General features: G+C 44.0%; 1 protein-coding gene across 1 annotated transcript in view; it reads right to left on the bottom strand.

Moving 5' to 3' along the window:
* ablim2 (actin binding LIM protein family, member 2) overlaps positions 1-19,109 on the bottom strand; it is a 502,624-nt gene that overhangs the window by 80,715 nt on the left and 402,800 nt on the right. The window contains exon 14 of the mRNA XM_041204527.1: positions 15,089-15,171. Coding sequence (XP_041060461.1) covers positions 15,089-15,171 — 83 coding nt within the window. The remainder of the gene's footprint in view (positions 1-15,088; positions 15,172-19,109) is intronic.

Genomic DNA, 19,109 nt, shown 5'->3' with positions numbered 1-19,109 from the left:
GGTGGTGGTGGGGGGGGGGATTCCCTGAGCCAAGAGTGCGCTGTTTCGCACATGCGCAAGAAAGAGCACACTGATCTCCCTGAGGCTAAGTGCTGCCTCAGAGAGATCAGCTCCGAATTAAAAATTGTTAAACAAATGATAGGTAGATTTTCCCTGACATGTCCCCTCATGTAACACTGTCACGAGTTGGGACACCTCCATAACTTTAACTGAAACCTTTATTAAATATTTAAATACCCTCATGAAACCTCATCCCGCCCATGGATGAGGTTTCATGCTTTTTCTGAAGCCCGCCAGGGCTCCCGGCCCACCCGCCAACCCTAAAGTTGGACGGGCAGGTCCATTAATGATGTTACTTACTTTTTAAATGACCTGATTAGGCAGTTGACAGATTGGCGGGTGTGCAGCTAATTCGGCTGTGCCGCCGCCAACCTGAAAATGGAAATGACGTGGGGTGACGTAGGGAGTTTCACCTGATGTCATCCCATGTCATTTTATGTGTCGGTGAGCTGGCCCTGCCCCCGCTCGCCGACTGGAAGATCCTCCCCCTTGAGAACTGATGGTCTTATTTTTGAATTCAGAGTTGCATCTCAAACATACCACATAAAAATACAGGTTATGACAGTTGTTTAAAGTTTCCCTCTGGTATTTTTAACAACTGCTGTGTCATAACAGGGATATGCTAGGCCATGAGGTTACAGATTGTGGCTGCGAACAATTCTGCTGCTGTTGATGGCCCACAGCGCCTCATAGTTGCCCAATCTTGAGTTGCTAGATCTGTTCGAAATCTACCCCATTTAGCACAGTAAGTGGTCACTTAAGGGTCTCACCCACTGCTGGTGGCATTTTACCTGCCATATGGGAAGCCAAGCAGCTTTTGCTGCATGGGTTGGTGAGGGCAGTGGTGGGGGGGGGGTGAGGGTCTCATTTGGGGGGCCCATCAGAGTTACCCCCCCACCAAGGTCATTCTCCCCTTCTTTTACTATCTCCCTGGCTCCTCCAGCCCCTTTCAATCCTCAACAAGACCCAGAACCCTGGATGAACCTGGGCTCCTCAGCACTGGGGACTGCCTGTAGTCCCAGCAGTGGCTGCCGTTCCCCCCGGCACTGCTGGGACCACAGAGCTACCTGCTGATCCGATTATGCAGCAGCTCTCTAAGGCAGCACTTCATCCAGAGAAAGAGGCAGACTTCTTGTCTTAAAGCAATCAATTTTGCTCCCAGCACTGAATTGTTGTGGGACAGCTGTTGGGATTGTGGATGGATTGATCCTAGCCTCCCAAAGGAGGCCCCCATCCCCACTGCCCAACACCAACCCATGTGGCAAAAGCTACTGGGCTTCCCAAATGGCAGGTAAAATGCCACCAGCAGTGGGTGAGACCCTTAAGTGGTCAATCACCATGTTAAATGGGATAGGTTTCGAACAGATCTAGCAAGTCAAGGCGGGGCAACTGTGAGGCGATGTGGGCCATCAGCTTCAGCAGAATTGTTCTCAACCACAATCTGTAACCTCATGGCCCAGCATATCCCCACTCTATCACTGCCACCAAGCCAAGGGACCAATCCTGATCCCCCTTCCCCCCCAGCTTGTTAGCTGGGGCGGGGAGGAAGGGGGACCAGGGCGCTCTGTGAAATTCATGTCAACATGTCAAACATATAAAGGCTTTTGGGTCTCTTTTAGCTTCGACCTTGACTAGTGCAATGCCATTCTTTGAGTGTGCATGTTGCTTACTTTCTATTGGTAAGTGCAGTAATTGACACTTAGCAACAGTGAAATTATGCCACTTACAAATTTAATTTAAATTCTCCAGAAATTTATAAGTTCTCTATCCTAGTTTGGCATCGTTTGTAAATTTGTCTACTCTGCATTGAGTTTCTGAATTCCATTCATTTGCACAAATTAGTAACAGTAATATTCCCAATACTGGGGCAACCCATTCAGTAATTCCCCACTTTACATAACGCCTTCAAAGGGTATGTTTTTTAACCATCCATTCTCAAGGTTTACCCCGAATCCCTACAATTTTGAGTTTATCCGATAGCATCTTGTGAAACTTTGTCAAATGTCTTTTCGTATTCGAGGTACACCATGTCACAAAGCTTATCACTGTCCAATTGGGTTGTCAGTTTCTCATTGAAGTGGAAGATGATGATTTGGCAAGATATTCCACAACTGAATGCACGTTGACTGCTGTCTGCTTGGCTATTTTTGTACAAACAATCATCAAATTGGCAATCACCAGAGCCAGCTTCTCTGATCAGGAGATTGAAAATGGGTAGTGTCCGCAGGGACACAATATACAAATATCTAGACAAAGGGGTAAAAAAAACGCATCCAACATCACTCTCATCCTGATGGCCACCTATGTACGCGGCTGCATCAAACTGTGCTAGCTCGTTGTGGTGACAAATAAAAAGGCAGAATCATCCTAGAAATCGGCAAAATCCAAAAGTGGGTGGGGAAACCGGTGTGTGACCCGCCAAAGGCAATGGCGGCTTTTTCCGTCATATTGTGTGCCGCTTTGTTTAAAAAATTGAGAGACATGGGTTTTACGTTGGATCGCTGGCAGGTCGGCCTCTGTTTCCCTGTCCTGCCGTGACCTCAGGCCTTCAGTAAACCAGGCATGATATTTAAAGGTCGCCCCTGCAAAAAGCTAGCACTCTTCAAGGGATAGGAAGCTGCCACGAACTGATGGCTGCCAAAGGGAGGAAACATGCTGCCTCCAAATTTAGCGACGCTTCCCTCGAGCACCTACTGGATACAGTGGAGGCTGGTTGCAATGTCCTCTACCCCAACTCTGGGTGAAGAACCTCAGCCAAGTTGACAAATCCAGCATGAGCAGTATGGGAGTTGGTGGCAGCGGTGGTCAGTGCCAACACCCTCTAAAAGAGAGCAGCCACCCAGTGCCGAAAGAGGATGAATGATCTCCTCTGTTCTGCCAGAGTGTCTCTTCTCATCACTCTCAACTTGCACACTCACAAACCCATCACACATCCACAGGGATCTCACTCACTGCCAGCTCAAGCGACATCACCATTCACTCTCTCGCACACCTTCATCTGCCCTGCGGATTGTGTCCTCATCCCATTCATGGCACCACTCAGCAGCCATACATGCCAGGCATCCTTCTCATCTGGCCTGGCAGGCATTCTGCTTACACTTTCTCCATCTGTATCCATACAGAACAAGCTAGCACAGAACAATAGGGAGAGGTCACAGACTGGTGAAGGAACGCCTGACATCAAAATCCTCACAGACTTTGAAAATAGAGCCATCCAGCTGGCTGACGATGATGTGGACTGTTCCTGTGTTGATGGTGAAGTCAGTGGCACTCAACAAAGTGAGGATCCAGCAGTGCAACATCCATCAGACAACTATGCTGTGAGTCAGTTCCCCTGGTCAGCAGTCTCCTGCCATGCACTAATTATCTCTCCTTGCTTTCGCAGGCACATCTGGAAAGCAGCCAAGGGGGCCCACAGGCCAGGTCCTCGAATCCAGTCATGAGGACACCTTGCAAGTGGAATCATCAGATACTGAAGTTGTAGACCCGTCACAGCGCTCACCAACACCCTCCACGAGCGCAGAGGCACACGCCTCGGTGGGGCCTATTTCTAGAGTAGCCTCAGGAGTCACAATCTGACGAGCATATAACACTGTCTGATTCACAGCAGGCGGATGCAAGGAATTCCCAAGTTGCCAGCAATCGAGGACTGTTGGAGGCCTGAAACCTACTGAGTCGAGTCAGATGAGAAGCCTCTGAACTAGGTCATAACTCATTCGCTGGAGCCCAAAGGCAAGCTCAGGAACATCAGGAAGGAATGTCCGCTGCACTCCTCGGATTGCAAGGCATGATGGAGCAGTTCGTCCGCCTTCAGTCTGAAGTGAGAGCGTCAGCACGTCGATGCACCGATGTCAACACTGGTAGGATGGCGGCCGCCATGGAGACCTTGGTCCAGTACATTGGTCCTGCACTGCTGTGGGAGCTGCACTTCATGGCTGAAGCACTTGCAGGCATCCATCAGTGTCAATGCAACATTGCGGGGGGGTGGAAGGGGGGGGGGGGGTGGAAACGGGGCATCTTGAGCCCACTCCAGCTGCCCCTTTCTCTCAAGAGTCAGCCAGCGGCCCTCAGGCATCCAAAGGGAGGAGGATCAGCAGGTGCATACCCCGGGGTCATGCACCCAGGTAACTCCAGGTGTGTCTGGCCATCTGAGTCCCCTCTTCCTGTGACCCCAGCAACGCCAGCTCTGTAGGTTGAGGAGGGTGCCACTGCCACACAGCAGGATCCCGAAAGTAGGCAAGGCCCTCCAGGTCTTGGCCCTTAGGAGGATGCCTGCCAAGGTCATCACAGACAACCGGGCGTAGCAGTCAGCAGCCCATCTCCACCTCCACTGTGGATTTTGGGGGAGCACCAAGACATAGTGGCAGGGTTAGAAAGGTCAAGAAGATTGGACAATCTGGGCATGGGTGTTAATCACCTGCACTTAATGATGACCATTGTAAATACAATCCCAAGAATGTCTCCTTGCCTATGCTCTTTGTTATGATGAATAGAGTTTGTGTCACTCAGAGGTGAAACCTTGTTTCCTGCACAAAATGAAGGCTAGTATCACAATCTATGGCCTCTCCCCTGCACAGTGTGTAGCCTTTTGAGCACAGTGGTTGCCCGGCTTCAAAGTTACTGTCCAGATCAGTGATGTGTGCACCTCCAAGAGGCTTTTGTTTGCTGCAAGAATTTCACACCCAGGTGTCGCTGGGTTCCGTGATGTCCTCTGTGTGCTCTCAGCACTTCGAGGCTTCCCCATCTCATCACCATTTCTGACAGGTGAAGGCGTGGTGCTGAAAGGAACAGGTGATGAAGCATGCCAAAGAATCAAATTGTCTGAAAGTTCATGTCCCTGCTGTATCTCAGGAGCATCTCCTTGATAGGACCCTCTTCAGTGAGCGTATGTGCGCTACCCTCAGCCCAGACAGGTGTCAGTTGTTCCCAGATGCAATGTGAAGGTCTCAGGAGTGTCCACACTGCATCTTGTCATCATCCTTCTGGAATCTTGCAGCAATGAGGGCCTCACAACTATGCCTGCCTTGTTTGACCAGCGCAATTGCCTCATCGCCTGCACCCTCACCTTCCAGAACCTCATCACCCTCATCCCCTTCAACTTGCTCCTCATCGGAGGAGACTTGCAGCTCTTGTGTCTCCTCATAATCCACGTCCTCTACCCTTTTCATCGCCAGGTTGTGTGGTGCGCAGCAAGCCACTATGCTGCCTGACACCCTCTGGGGGGTATACCAGAGTGCTCTGCCAGGTCTGTCCAGGCACCGGAACCTCATTTTCAGGATGCCTATGGTGTGCTTGACCAAACTCTGGGTTGCAGTATGAGCCTTGTTGTACCTTCTCTCTGAGTCTGAGGCCATGGCATGGGTATCATCAGCCACATCCTTTGAGGGTAGCCCATGTCCCCGAAGAGCCAGCCCTGCCTCCTGTGTGGTCCCTGGGAGATGTTTGAGAACTGAGACCTGCTAAGGGTGTATGAGTTGTGGATGCTTCCGGGGTATCTTGTACATACCTGCATGACTCGTTTGTTATGGCTGCAGACCAGCTGAACATTGAGAGAGTGGAAGCCTTTACATTTCACATACTGGACTGCTTGTTGCCAGGGAGATTTAAGAGCCACATGAGTGCCGCCGATGGCACCCAGCACCTGTGGGAATCTGGAAATCTCAGCAAGTCACAAGCTCTTGCTTTCTGGCTCGCCTAATCTCTATCGAAGTTGACAAAATTGTGTGCCTTGGCAAAAAGGGCGTCCATGACCTCCTGGATACATTTGTTGGTGGAGGCTTGTGAGATTCCGCAAAGGTGAAGTGGTGTGGGGCAGTGGAGCCCTAGAAGGAGCGACTGCTGTAGAAATTGATTGAGGCAGTAACTTTAACTGCCACTGGCAGTGGATGCCCTCTGCGTCCCCATGGTGCCAAATCCTGCAGAAGGTGGCAAATATGCGTGACCAGTTCCCTTGACATGCACAGGTGTCGGCGACACTGGTTCTTGCTCATCTGTAGGTAGCACAGGCGCCGCCTATAGAACTGGGTTCTAGCAATGAGCCGATGAACGACAGCTCTGTGGGGTTCATTATCTGTGTGTGAAGGAAGCGGTACCGCCCCGTGGTCTTCAGGGTTCTGCTCCTCCCTTGGCAAGCCAGGCACCTCTATCGTATTCTTCTCCTTCTTCTCTCCTGTGTATAAGTAATGAGGCAGAGGGATTACCAGGCTTCATTTTCCTGATGGTCTCCTCACTGCAGTATCAGAGAGATGCAAGCATCAGCAATTGTCTCCTAAGGATCATTGTTGGACAAGTAATCAGCTGCAGCTACTTCTGAAAGCCCCTAAAGGCATGCCAGAGAGTCCAGGCCATGGATGCCCAGTGTTTAGTGCACATGATGGTTCACCAATGCCCCATTCAGCACTGCGTGACACTATTTCACCGAGTGGCGATGACTTCAGCCACTCAGTTACATCCTGTATTCTCATCTCAGGCACAGGCATTGTACTAACCTGGATTCCAAGGCTTCATGGTTTGCTTGGACCATGAGGGTGACTTTTCAATATCAACTGAAACATAATCCAAGGGACTAAGATTGCATCCCCCCATCAGTATTTGATGGCCACCTTTCCCAAGAGGATCCTCAAGCTTGCCCAATCGCGCAATGGATCTGCAGCACCATAGCACTCATTCGAGTTTGAAGTGTGTGTGTGTCCGAGGGGTTAACAGTAGAGGAGAAATCATTGGCACTGTGAGGAATTAGTGCTGTATGAGTGGGCATAATTGCTTGACTACCCTGACTCTAAGCATGTCAATTGAGCTCAAGCTAAATGCTCTCAGCTACAGAAGAGTGGTTTTCTTTGACATGTTTTGGCATTTGCCCAGCTGCTTTCTTCCACCCGCATCAGCCCCCCACCCCTACAACCCCCTGCATGTGCTTGTGTTCAAATTTCAGCCTGTGCTGCCATGAACTCCCCTCTTGCACTGTAGCCCTTACCCCAAGGTTCCGTTCTCCCTGGTACAGTCGCTCTTGCTCTGAGGTTCCCTTCTCCCCCTTCCCCACTTGCACTGTTGTCCTTGCCCTGATGTAACTTTCTCCCCCTACCCCCCGCCCCCCCAGCACTGTTGTCCTTGCCCCGGCACCACAAGCCAGCCATAAAGAAGCCGCTGTGGAGTTTTGCCTGTGACCCCCCCGAATCCGTGGAGCCGCTTCCTTGAACTGGTATCATCATGACTGCTATGCAAAGTTGTGTGCACACACCAAAGCGTTACCTTCAAAGTCCAGGTTGCCAGCTACACGGCCTTTAAAGGCAGCTGTGAATCACAATGTCTTAAAATCAGCCCACCATTGATGGGGGGAGGGTACAATTGTTTCCTGGATTCATGTTGCCGGTAAACACACCTAAGCCAATCTCGCAAGATTCTCCAATCTTGCCACTGAACATGCCCATCACGATCAGGTACAGTAAATCCTGGCCCAGGTGTTACTATGTGTTCAGGTTCTATCGTCCCTTGTGATGTGGAGGATGGGTGCCATGTTGCCGCAGAACACTTCAGTCAGTTGGCCAGTGCCACACCAGCTGTCCCTTCTGGAAAAGTCTGTGTAGAAAAACATCTTTGGCTACAAGTCCAGCAGGCAGTGGCTCATATTTAATGTCTTTGAGGTTCTGTGGGAAAAGGAGATGGTGAATCCTGTTGGATAGTTTCCTGAGCAGGCTGTCAAAGTCATTTGGCAAAATGAATCATTGCCAGAACTTTCAAATCTGCACCAAGGCCTAGATTGGCTGGTAGTGGGAAGGGCCCTTCCTGTCAGATTCTTTCTGCACACCTGGAGTTTCACCCCCACCACATGCTGCCCTTCAGGCAACTGCAGTGGGAAAGAGACCACTGCCCAACTCCTGGAATTTGCCTTTGCAAAGCAGGTTTGGAAAGAGAAGCAGGGTTTTTTGTTGACGTTCTTCCCAAGCAATTTCCTTGGGCAAGGCTCTAAGCTTTAAGGGCTATTCCAAGCAACACACACCAAGATAAACATCAACTGCTGCTGGAGGGCCTCGCTCCTTGAAAGATGCTCTTTGTTCTGCCAGAAATTCAGTGGCCTTCCAGTGCAAAAAGCTGCTCACCACTGAGTGTTGCAGACTGGCACATACCCAGCTTTAGGGCTAGGTGCTGAGGAAAGCATTAAAGCTTGGGGCAGGCACCACAAAGGCTCAATGGGGAAAAGCCAAGAAGGCAGAAAACCCCTTGGGCTGCATGTTTGACATGGAAATTAATACTGCAAATATAATCTGTCACTGTAATTGCCGTGAGGCAGGTCAAACTGCCACATACTGTATTGAAAGAAATCAAACTGGATTGCACTTTATATAATGTCAACTTTGAACTGTTATGTTCTTTTATAAATTTTACGAATAAAACATATTTTTGGAAAATAAATCAAGTTTACTCCTGATATTCAATCCCATTACACAATACGGATTCAAGGCTAATGGGACCGTAGTTGCCCGTGTCAATTTATCCGTTGTTTTGCAAATGAACACCACATTAGTCTGGTTCAAATCTACAGGTTGAGCATTCCATAAATGTGAAAACTGGACACATCCAAAACTCACATTTTTTTTGAACATTATTGGCCTTTAGCACAGGAAGTCTAGTTGCTCGTCTGCACTGCTTACCTTATGATTTTTGCGATGAACACGTCAAAAAGAAACTTATTAGACTTACCCTGTATTTATTATTCTGTGATACATCTTACTTTCCTAGCAATTTTATTTACTTTAGACTATAGCTAGCCTAGGCTTAGGCTATTGTAACATAAATTTTTTTGTGGTATCCGAAAACTGAAATTATCTGAAATCCGAAATACAATCGGTCCCAAGGGTTTAGGATAAAGGATACTTGATCTGTATTAGTTCTTTCATAATGTCCAGTGAATTCCTAATAATTATTGTCAGTGCTTCACAATCTAATCTCTCTCTGTATTAAATGTCATCTATTGGAGATAATTTTTTCCTTTGAGCCCATTTAGCCTATATAGGGACAAAAACAAAAATAGCTGGAAAAACTCAGCAGGTCTGACAGCATCTGCAGAGAGGAACACAGTTGACGTTTCGACTCGAAACGTCAACTGTGTTCCTCTCCACAGATGCTGTCAGACCTGCTGAGTTTTTCCAGCTATTTTTGTTTTTGTTTTGGATTTCCAGCATCCGCAGCATTTTGCTTTTAGCCTATATAGGAATTTGATTTAATTGTTATTTAAGTCCTTGATTTTACTTGGGTTTGTTCCGTTTGGGGAACATATTTTGCTATTGTTTTTCCTTATGAATATTTGGAAAGAAAGTAATCACTCAGAATATTTGTTTCTGTTAATCCTCAGACTCAAGCCTACTTGCACCAATTAGAGCTTCCACCTTTTCTCTGACTACCCTTTTAATATTATAGTGCTGCAAGAATGTTTTCCTCTTGTTTTTAGACTCCGCTACTTTTTCTTCCTAGGTTCCTCTTTGCCCTTCTGATCACCCTTTTTATATATATCTACATTTTCTTCAGTATATGATGAATGAATCATTTTCAAAGGAATAATGCTGAACATGCAGGATAAATATATGCCTAAAACCAGCTCAAACTGAAAAGTAACCTATCCAAAAACACATCATCAAGCAAGTTCTGTAGAAGAAATACGAATAGGTTCATTAGGATGAACATAAAAAAATGCAAAATCAAGGGGATCTCCAGGTGCCCAGCAACAGTGATATCAACAAGCAGAGTAAGCAGCCAATCACATTCACAGGAGATAAAACATGCTGATTATCCTTCACTTTTTTATAAATTCTACAGACCACAAAATAACTTATTGGGGCACAGATGTTTGAAATGAAATATCATAAACAAACGTTAAAAGATTATGTTAAAAATTTAGATTTTTTACCAGAATGGAAAAATTTGAGCTTTCATTAATATATGAGAGGTTCTTCAGCAGTAGTTATCAAAGAATCATAGAAATTGACAGCTCCTTTACATAGAAGGAGGCCATATGGCCCATCCTGTTTGTGCTGGCTGCCAAGTAGCCATCTAGCCTAATCACATTTTCCAGCATAGTCATAGCCTTTAGTTCGTGGCATTTCAAGTGCATAACTAGTCATTTTAAAATGTTATGATGCTTTTTGCTTCTACCACCCTTTTAAGAAGTGTGTTCCAGCTTCCCACTAATGTCTGGATGAAAAAATGTAATCTTGCAGCCCCTCTAAACCTCCTACCTCTCACCCATAATCTATGTCCCCTGCTTATGGTCCCCTCAATCAAGGGCAACAGGACCTTCCTAACCACATTAACTAGACCCCTCATCATTTCCAATGCTTCAATTAAGTCTCCCTTCAGCCTGCTCTGTTCCAAAAAAAAACCCTAGCCTATGAAATTTTTTCTCATAATTAGAATTCTCCAGTCCAGACAACATCCTTATAAATTCCTTTGAACCTTTTATATTGCAATCATATCTTCCCTAAAGGTCAATAAACAGAACTGCATGCAGAACTCCGCCAGGAATGGGATCAAGAATCCTGGACTTGGGTCCTGGCTGCCATTTTTAAACCTCCATGGATCCTCCCTGGCTCCATGAAAATCCAGCAGCTAATATTGAACCCTGAAACAACCTTCCAGTCACAAAAACACCCATCAACCATTACACTTTGCTTCCTGTCTCTGAGCAAATTTTGGATCCAACTTACCATTTTGTCTTGGATCCCATGGGCTTTTATTTTCATAACTAGTCCGCCATGTGGAACCTTTTCAAAAGCCTTGCTAAAATCTATCTAGGCTATGTCAAATGCACTGCCCTATTGGCCCTAATTGACCCTCCTTGTTATCTCCACAAAGAATTCAATCATGTTTATTAGACATAACCTTCCTTTAACAAACCTGTGCTGACTTATTATTTATAAAGATTTATTCCATCCCTCAGAATTTTTTCCCACAATTTTCCCACCACTGAGGTTACGCTAACTGGCCTGTAGTTACTCAGTCTATCTCTTTCACAGTTTTTAAACAATCATGCAACATCAGCTGTCTTCCAGTCCCTTAGCACCACACCACCCAGATAGAATTGGAAAATGATGTTCACAACCTCAGCTGTTTCTTCTTTTCTTTCCCTTAACAGCTTAGGATACATTTAGTTCAGGCCTGGAGATTTTTCCACTTGTAAAGATGTTAAGTCCCTTAATACTTCCTACCTCACTATGTTAATTCCATCTAACATTTCATACTCATCCTCCCTGATTGCAATGTCCATATCCTCCCTCTCTTTTGTGAAACAAAACACACAGGGTGGGATTTTGTGCACCCCCCCAGCAAGATCTTCCAGTCCCATCGCAGTCAACGGAGCTTTAAGTGGCTCAACCACCCCCCCCCACCACCGACCAGGCCCACAACCAGGGAGACCCACTGCGATGGGGCCGGAAAATCCCAGCCAAAGTTTAAGAACCTTCCCAATATCCTCTCTGAACCCCCACTATCTCTTCCTTGAATTCCTCACATTGATCTGGTACTGATTTACCTTCATGGAGCTATTTCCAGTCCACTTTAGCTAAATCGCTTCTCAGTTTAGTGAAATCTCCTTTTTCTACAATTAAGAATTTTTATTCCTTGTCCATCGTTGCCCTTTTCCATAACTATCCTCAGTCTAACTGAATTATGATCACTTCTACAAAAGTGCTCCCCACAGACCTGTCCAACTACACAGCTTAATTCCATTTGCACTGGCCAAACAGTTCTCCTGAATACATTTTAAGAATTCTGCTCCCCCTATGCCTTTCATGGTAATTCTATTCTAGTTAATATTAAAGTAGTTGAAATCCCCCACTATTGCTTTCGTATTGTTTTTATACTTCTCAGGGTTTTGCCTACTTATTTGCTCTTCTACCGCCCTCTGAATGTTTGTGGGTCTATAATACACTTCCAGTCATGTGACTGCCCCATTTTTTGTTCTTCAGTTCAACCCATATGACCTCAAATGATGATCCTTCTGCCATATAATCCTCCTCACTGCTTTTAATTATTTATTTTATCAAAATTATGACTCCCCTCCTTTTTTAATTCCCCTTCTTTATCTTGTCTGAATACCCTGTGACCAAGAGTGTTGATCTACCTTTATTTCAGCCTTGTATCAGTGATAGCTATTATATTGTAGTCCTATATGTTGATCTGTGTTCATCTGCCTTATTTCTTAGATCTCTTTGATTGAAGAATATACTATTTAACACTACCAAGCTCCCTTCTAGTTTATTTTATAGCCTTTATTTCTTCAGCCTTCCAAATACACTTAGTAATTTCTGCCTTCATTTCCAACTTTTCTCCTCTCCCTTCTGAATCTACTCTCAGGTTGCCACCCCCTGCCAAGCTATTTCCCCAACAACACTAGCAAAACCCCCCATGAGGATATTGATCCCGGCCATGTGAAGGTCCAGCTTGTATAGGTCCCATCTCCCCAGAAGCAGTCACAATACCTCAGAAATCTAAAGCCCTCCCTCCTGAATCATCTCTCCAGCCACATGTTCATCTGCTCTATCTTCCTTTTTCTGTACTCACTAGCATGTGGATGCAGAAGGAATCTGGAGATGACTACTGCTGAGGTTCTACTTTTCAATCTTTCTTCTAGCTCTCTAAACTCTCCCTTCAGGACCTCATTTTTTCTGCTGCCTATGTCATTGGTCCCAATAAGGACCATGACCTCTGGCTATTCACTCTATCCCTCAGAAGGTCCTGCAGCCACTCAGTGACATCCTTGACCCTGGCATCAGGAAGGCAACTTACCATCCTGGAGTCACATCAATGGCTGAAGTGTGACCTGTATTTTCCCCTCACTATCACTCTTCCACTTCTTCCCCCTCTGCTGAGTAGCTGAGCCACCTATGGTGCCACAGACTTGGCTCTCGCTGCACTCCCTAGGGGAACCACCACTTTCAGAACCGAATACTGGTTTGAAAGCGAGATGGACTCATGGTGCTCCTTGTCCTTCTGGTAGTCACCTATTCCCTTTCTGACTTAGAACATTTAGTTATTACATGCCCAGTTACAGCTCATTAACAAGATATAAAATTTTTGGGTTTTTTAACAGCAATATTATGGGGTAAAAATGGAAGTTCTCTTCAGTTCAGTGATTTCTAATTGAATGTGGTCTGCGGGAACACCAACAATACACTATAGAGAAGTATAGAATCATTGACAGCAACACCTGAATTTCTGTGTTTAATTGCACATGAGTGGACTCCAGGGACAGAACTTTTCTCTTGTCGGGCGGGCGTACCCAAACAAGAGTAAAATAATGCATGATGATGTTGGGCGACGGTCCCAACCTTATTGCGCACTCTCACGATATTTCATTCGATGGGCGGGCACAAGAGGCAGTGCACTCGCCGACAATTAAGAGGTCTGTTAATCAATTAATTAAGTCTGATTTTTTGATGGCCATCCAATTATTCCGTTGGCAGGAGAACGAAAAGACCAAGCGGCTTTTGGATTCTTTTATGAAACCTCATCCACCGGCGGGTTGAGGTTTCCAACAGGAATTAAAAATAAAATTTAAAAAAGTTGAAATCTCATTTACAACATGTTCCTGCTCATGTGACAGGGTCACATGAGGAGACATGTTGTAACATTTTTAAATTCTTTATTTATGTTCTTAAAAATCTTCAGCTTCATGGGGCAGCACTGTGCCTTCAGGGAGCTTCCAATGCGTGCATCTGCATGCAAATGTCTGCTCTTTCCCTCCTCCCACCCCCACCCCCATCCTGGTGGCGCTCAGTGTTGCACACGCGATTCACGTTGATTGGCCGTTAATTGGCTAGCTAACGTGAAATCGCAGTCGGGGCCTGATCGCGGACGGCAGTCGGTCTTGTGACCGCTCCCGTGCCTGCTTGATGAGGTAGAAATCCTGCCCCAGGTTTTGCTGTCAGTTTCAGAAGTGCAATGATCATTGTTTCCACAAAATCTGGATTACTAAATTTCTATAGCATGCTTCCCAAAGCCTAAATGGCAGGCCTTTCACTGTATTTTGTGATCATTAAGAGGTAATGAGTTGGATGTTTTATGGGTAAATGGATATATCTCAGCAGATTCAGGGATAAAAATAAGAAAAAGGAAAATTTTGAAAAAAAGTAAATTTGTAAAGAAGCATTAGTGCAACAAGGCATGACTACACCACTGAATGATCTGAGATGATGGCCACATAAACCTGCATTGTCCATTTATAAATGGGATAAACTTAATCACATCACAGTTCTCCTGATGATTGTATGATTGGTCCTTTCCTTTGGCTTGGTGAGACATAACACTATGTCTCAAACATTCACATTGTTGCTGTCAGGAATAGAAAAACTTCACAAAAAAAGAGATCGTAATTACAAGCAAATAGATGAAAATGGTATTCTTAACAGTGGTGGCTACTTGTTTTCAGATAAGAAGTGAAAATCATATCTGAAATTTGGTATTCTTTTCAGAAAAATATACTTTCAAGCTGCAGAAGTTACCATCATTCTACATGCCAATGAATTCTCAGCAAGAATCTAGCTAAATATCTATTGATAAATGAGACTCTGAAGTTATGCCATTGCATGCTTATATATGAATGCTTAAATGGTAGATCTGAAATTGCCCTTTCCACTATATTTGCAATAAACTTAATCCTTATTTAAATGGGTTAGTCATTAAAATAGCAGAGAGAGCAATTTCAGACCAAGATATTAAAAGTTCTTACTAAAACATGTTATAATTTTCTTAAATTAGAATGTCCATAACAAAATAAAGAATCAATATCAATGTGATGTATTTACCTGGCCTTCTATGGCCTCAGGCCATCCAGTCAGTTTAGTACTTTTGAAGTGTTGTCACTGTTGTAATATAGGAAATGTGGCAGCCAAGTTCCTACATACTGTAATGAGAAAATGCTCATTTTTTTTCAATTATGTCGATGGAACAATAAAGCCAGGACTCCAAGGAGAATTATCCTGCTCTTCTTCAAATAGTGTCACAGGACATTTCATGTCCGCCTGGTTTAATGTCTTACCTTTTTGCCATCTTGATCAAAATAAATATGTGCTTCTTCTTCATCATTGCCTTCACTCCAAAATCCCCTGCTTCGCCAATCACCTACAAAAACACAACACTGTTAGTGTTAGCCCGGAAAATTGAGTAAGGCTCCTAAATTCCATTCTCTAAAATGGTGACATGAAATATAAGTGTTCAAATTCCTGGATTTGGGGGCAGGGGGGCGGCGGGTGGTGTGGGGGAAGGTGGTCATTTCAGCACAAATAGAATGCCATTTAAAAATTCTGATGGAGGCAGAGACTGCTTCTTCTGCCTACGTTCCCCTCCTTATCACACCACTTGAAGCAGGCGTGTTTGCAGTATAAGAGTTGTAAGTGAGATCCAAAATGCTGTTTCCGAATATCAAACAGTCTAAGAACAATGAATGACAGACCAGTGGGTGATCAAAGATTGAGCCAAATGTTATCTTGGCTGCACTTTTAAAAAATCTAATCTTTCATGGGATATAGGCATCACTGGTAAGGCCAACATTTGTTTCCCATAATTAATTGCCCTTCAACTGAGTTGCTTACTAGGCCATTCTGGGGGGGTGTGGGGGTTAAGAGTTAACCACTTGACTGTAGATCTGGAGTCACATGTAGGCCAGACCAGGTAAGGATGGCAGATTTCCTTCCCTAAAGGGAATTAGATGGGTTTTTACAATAATCAATGATAGTTTCATGGTCGCCATTACTGAGACTAGCTTTCCATTCCAGATTTTATTAATGAATTGAATTGAACCCATGTCCCCAGAGCATTAACCTGGGTCTCTGGACTACTAGTCCAGTGACAATATCACTATGCCACCATCTGCCCCCACTGGCCTTTGTCCTGTGATGGATAAGAATGATATAAATCTAAAACACCGCTGGTTTCCTGGACTGAGTGCTCCACTAATGCCATTACTGGAACAAGTATTTAATGCTTTTATTCAAATAACCTTGTCCACAGAATTTATGATGGCATCGCGTATAGGGCAAATGGGTTATCAAATTTATTGGCAAAGGGAGCCTCAAAGATTCATACCCCATGGCGCTTTGCTAACAGCTTCTGTTCCTAGGGGCTGATCTTGCACTGACTTTCCCACCTTACATTGCATTGTACATTATATTCAATGAACAACAACACTAGAGTATGAAATGAACAACATAGTTGACCTCCTGTGGGGTTTATTTGGATAAAAAGAAAAAAAAATGTCCACTTTTTCGTTGTAACTGTTTCTGCTTATCAGCACTCATTTCTCGGTGCTGACCGCTGTATCTTTGGCATGCCTCATTCCATTTGCCTTATTTGTTCTCTCAAACTCCAAGTTTCTGCTGGTAATTGTTTTCACTCTTTATGTCTCTCACGTAATTTCTGTCTTTCTGCATCTCTCTCTCTCTTTCCACTTCCCTGTATGAATGTCTTTCTTTTTCTTATTTTTTTTCTATTTGTCTGGTAGTCCATATGTTTCTTTGTCCCTTTCCACATGCATGGCCCTTTTTCTGTACATTTCCTGCCTTCTACAGTTAAGTCTCGAATAGCTGCAGAAAATATCTAGTGCTTCTCCAGGAATTTGTGTTGGAAGGGATGCTGAAATGTGTGTTATCTTATTGTGTTTTCAAGAGGAGCCGGGGTCCTAGGTGTGGGTTGGGCTGGGGAGCAAAATAAAAAAAAAACACTCATTCATTCATAACTTGCCGCTTTCTAAAAAAGGGCTCCTTTTACTGCAAGCCAATAAAAGCTTCAACCATCTAGAACCTTTGAAGTATCAAAAGCGGAAACTACAAGCACTTGAAACCTCTTTATTTTGTGTACAAAAACATTATGCAATTGACAGAAGAAATCAGAGAGCCAGTGCTGTCAATCAAGAAATGTTTTCCCTGTAATTCCCTGTTTCCAGTTATATCAATGGTCTAACAGATGCTCAGCTAAGCCTCATTATGTATTCTTTGTTGAGAGCCCAGACATCCATTAGGCTGTGTTTTTTAACACATCCCATTGCCCCTATTGTGTTCATTGGTTCTATACTGTGGGTGAATGGGCATGGAAATGTCACAGCTTGGCATGGAGTTATGAGGGACCAGGGATGTGAGGGGTTAGCTGGCCTGAATGCAGCCCACACCTGTACCATAGCAATGAAAATCCTAACTTTGCGAGCATTTTCTCCTGAGGTTCTTAAGGATTTGAAAGGTTTGTTGAATTAAGCATACCAGTGTTTATGCTGACATTGACATAAGAGAAGGACTGGGACTTCATTTTTCTGTCCAAGTTAGCAAATACTAACATAAGTGGGTTTGAGACAAGTGGGCAAAACTGCATTAGTATTACTAATATTATGCACTGTCTATATTTAGAATTAGTGGGCTGCAATTTTAGTTGTATTTCTCACATTATCATTACAGTGCTAATTTTTAATCTAATTATATATAATATGAAGGGATAGTTATACTTGTAGTATTGTTGCACTGCCTGTTAGCAGGAGTGTGAGACTAGAAGTACCTTCTAACCCAACAACCACTTTGTTCCTATGTGCAGGCGCACAAATGAAGGCCAAGTGAATGCCACCACCTGAATACAATTAAAATAAAACTAACAGGAGACATGAAATTGCTCGTGAAATAGACATGAGTTTATGCTCTGAAGAATATTCATACAGACTCGAAACATTTACTCTGTTTCTCTCTCCACAGATGCTTCGTTTTTCCAGCATTTCCTGTTTTTATTTCAGATGTCCAGCATCCGCAGCATTTTGCTCTTCTTTAAGAGTTTATGCATGTTTGAGCTTTCTTTCTTGTATTAATTTTAAAAGAAAACAATGAGGTGAAAAATATATCATTGTTTATTCAATGCAGTAACATCCAGTTCCACAGAAATGTTATTAATTATTACCCAGAAAGTCCCAAATGACCGCCTGAGTAGGACTCATTCTCATGTTATTTGGTCAAACAGGGCTTCTTAGCAACTGCCAGTAGAGCAGCCATGGCTGGCTAATAGGCAAAACAGTGACTGCTAGTCCCATTTAGCAGCTGTGCAGTCTGACTAACTTTTTTTCCTACTTTTTTATTATCATGAAATATTTACATTAAATAAATTAATTATGGCCACAAAAACACATAACTTTGTTTATTACAGTAGTGGTGTATGAGATTTTGTCAGGAATGTGATAGTGCTGGCTGTAAAAGCACCTCCCTAACAGCACTGTGGGTGTATCTACGCCACAGGGACTGCAGCGGTTCAAGAATGCAGCTCACCACCACCTTCTCAAGGGCAGTTAGAGATGGGCAATAAATGTTGGCCCAGTAAGCGACACCCGCTTCATGTGAAAGAATAAAAAACTGTCACAGGCTACAAATGAGTATGCTAAAAGCTTGAGAAATACCAGCAGGAAATCTATTGCAAGCATTGGGAAGTGAATAGCAATCTGGTCGCATGTTGTAGAGGCAGGGCTGGCCTGTGAGCAGGAAAGTTTTTATAGGGATTTTTGAAGATCATATTGGATGGAGTTATGTTTAAGTTTAGTGATTTCTTTCAATATTTCTAAAACAGATGCATGTTACAAATTAAATTTTCAGGTTTATTTAGTCAGTGATTCAAAAAACAAAACAACTGCTGAAAGAAGTGAACAAGAATTATTGAACAATTTGATTTGGTTGAATTTTGCAACATGCTTGTGAACAGTCACTTTGCAAAAAGTGCTTGACTATCTAATTTTGTGTCGGCTTACTTGCCACTCCATTTTACCCTGTGCTATCTGCTGAATGAATGTAACTGTTTTTAATTTGAATATTTGATGAATAATTTTAAAAATAGAATTCTTGAGCCTGGCATGAAGAAAAAATGTTTTAGAAATTGGAATGTTTGTTAGAGTGATGGATACAGATTCAAGAGTACCTGTCAAAAGGGACTTGGATAAATATTTGATGGAGAAAAAACATGCATGATATGAAGATATGAGCGTGTCTAATTGGATTGCGCTTTGGATGAGCTGTAGACCTCCTTCTATGCTGTACAATCCTATG

This window comes from Carcharodon carcharias, chromosome 1 (assembly GCF_017639515.1).
Source record: "Carcharodon carcharias isolate sCarCar2 chromosome 1, sCarCar2.pri, whole genome shotgun sequence".
Classification (NCBI taxonomy): domain Eukaryota; kingdom Metazoa; phylum Chordata; class Chondrichthyes; order Lamniformes; family Lamnidae; genus Carcharodon; species Carcharodon carcharias.
This window is presented reverse-complemented; position numbering and strand designations above follow the sequence as displayed.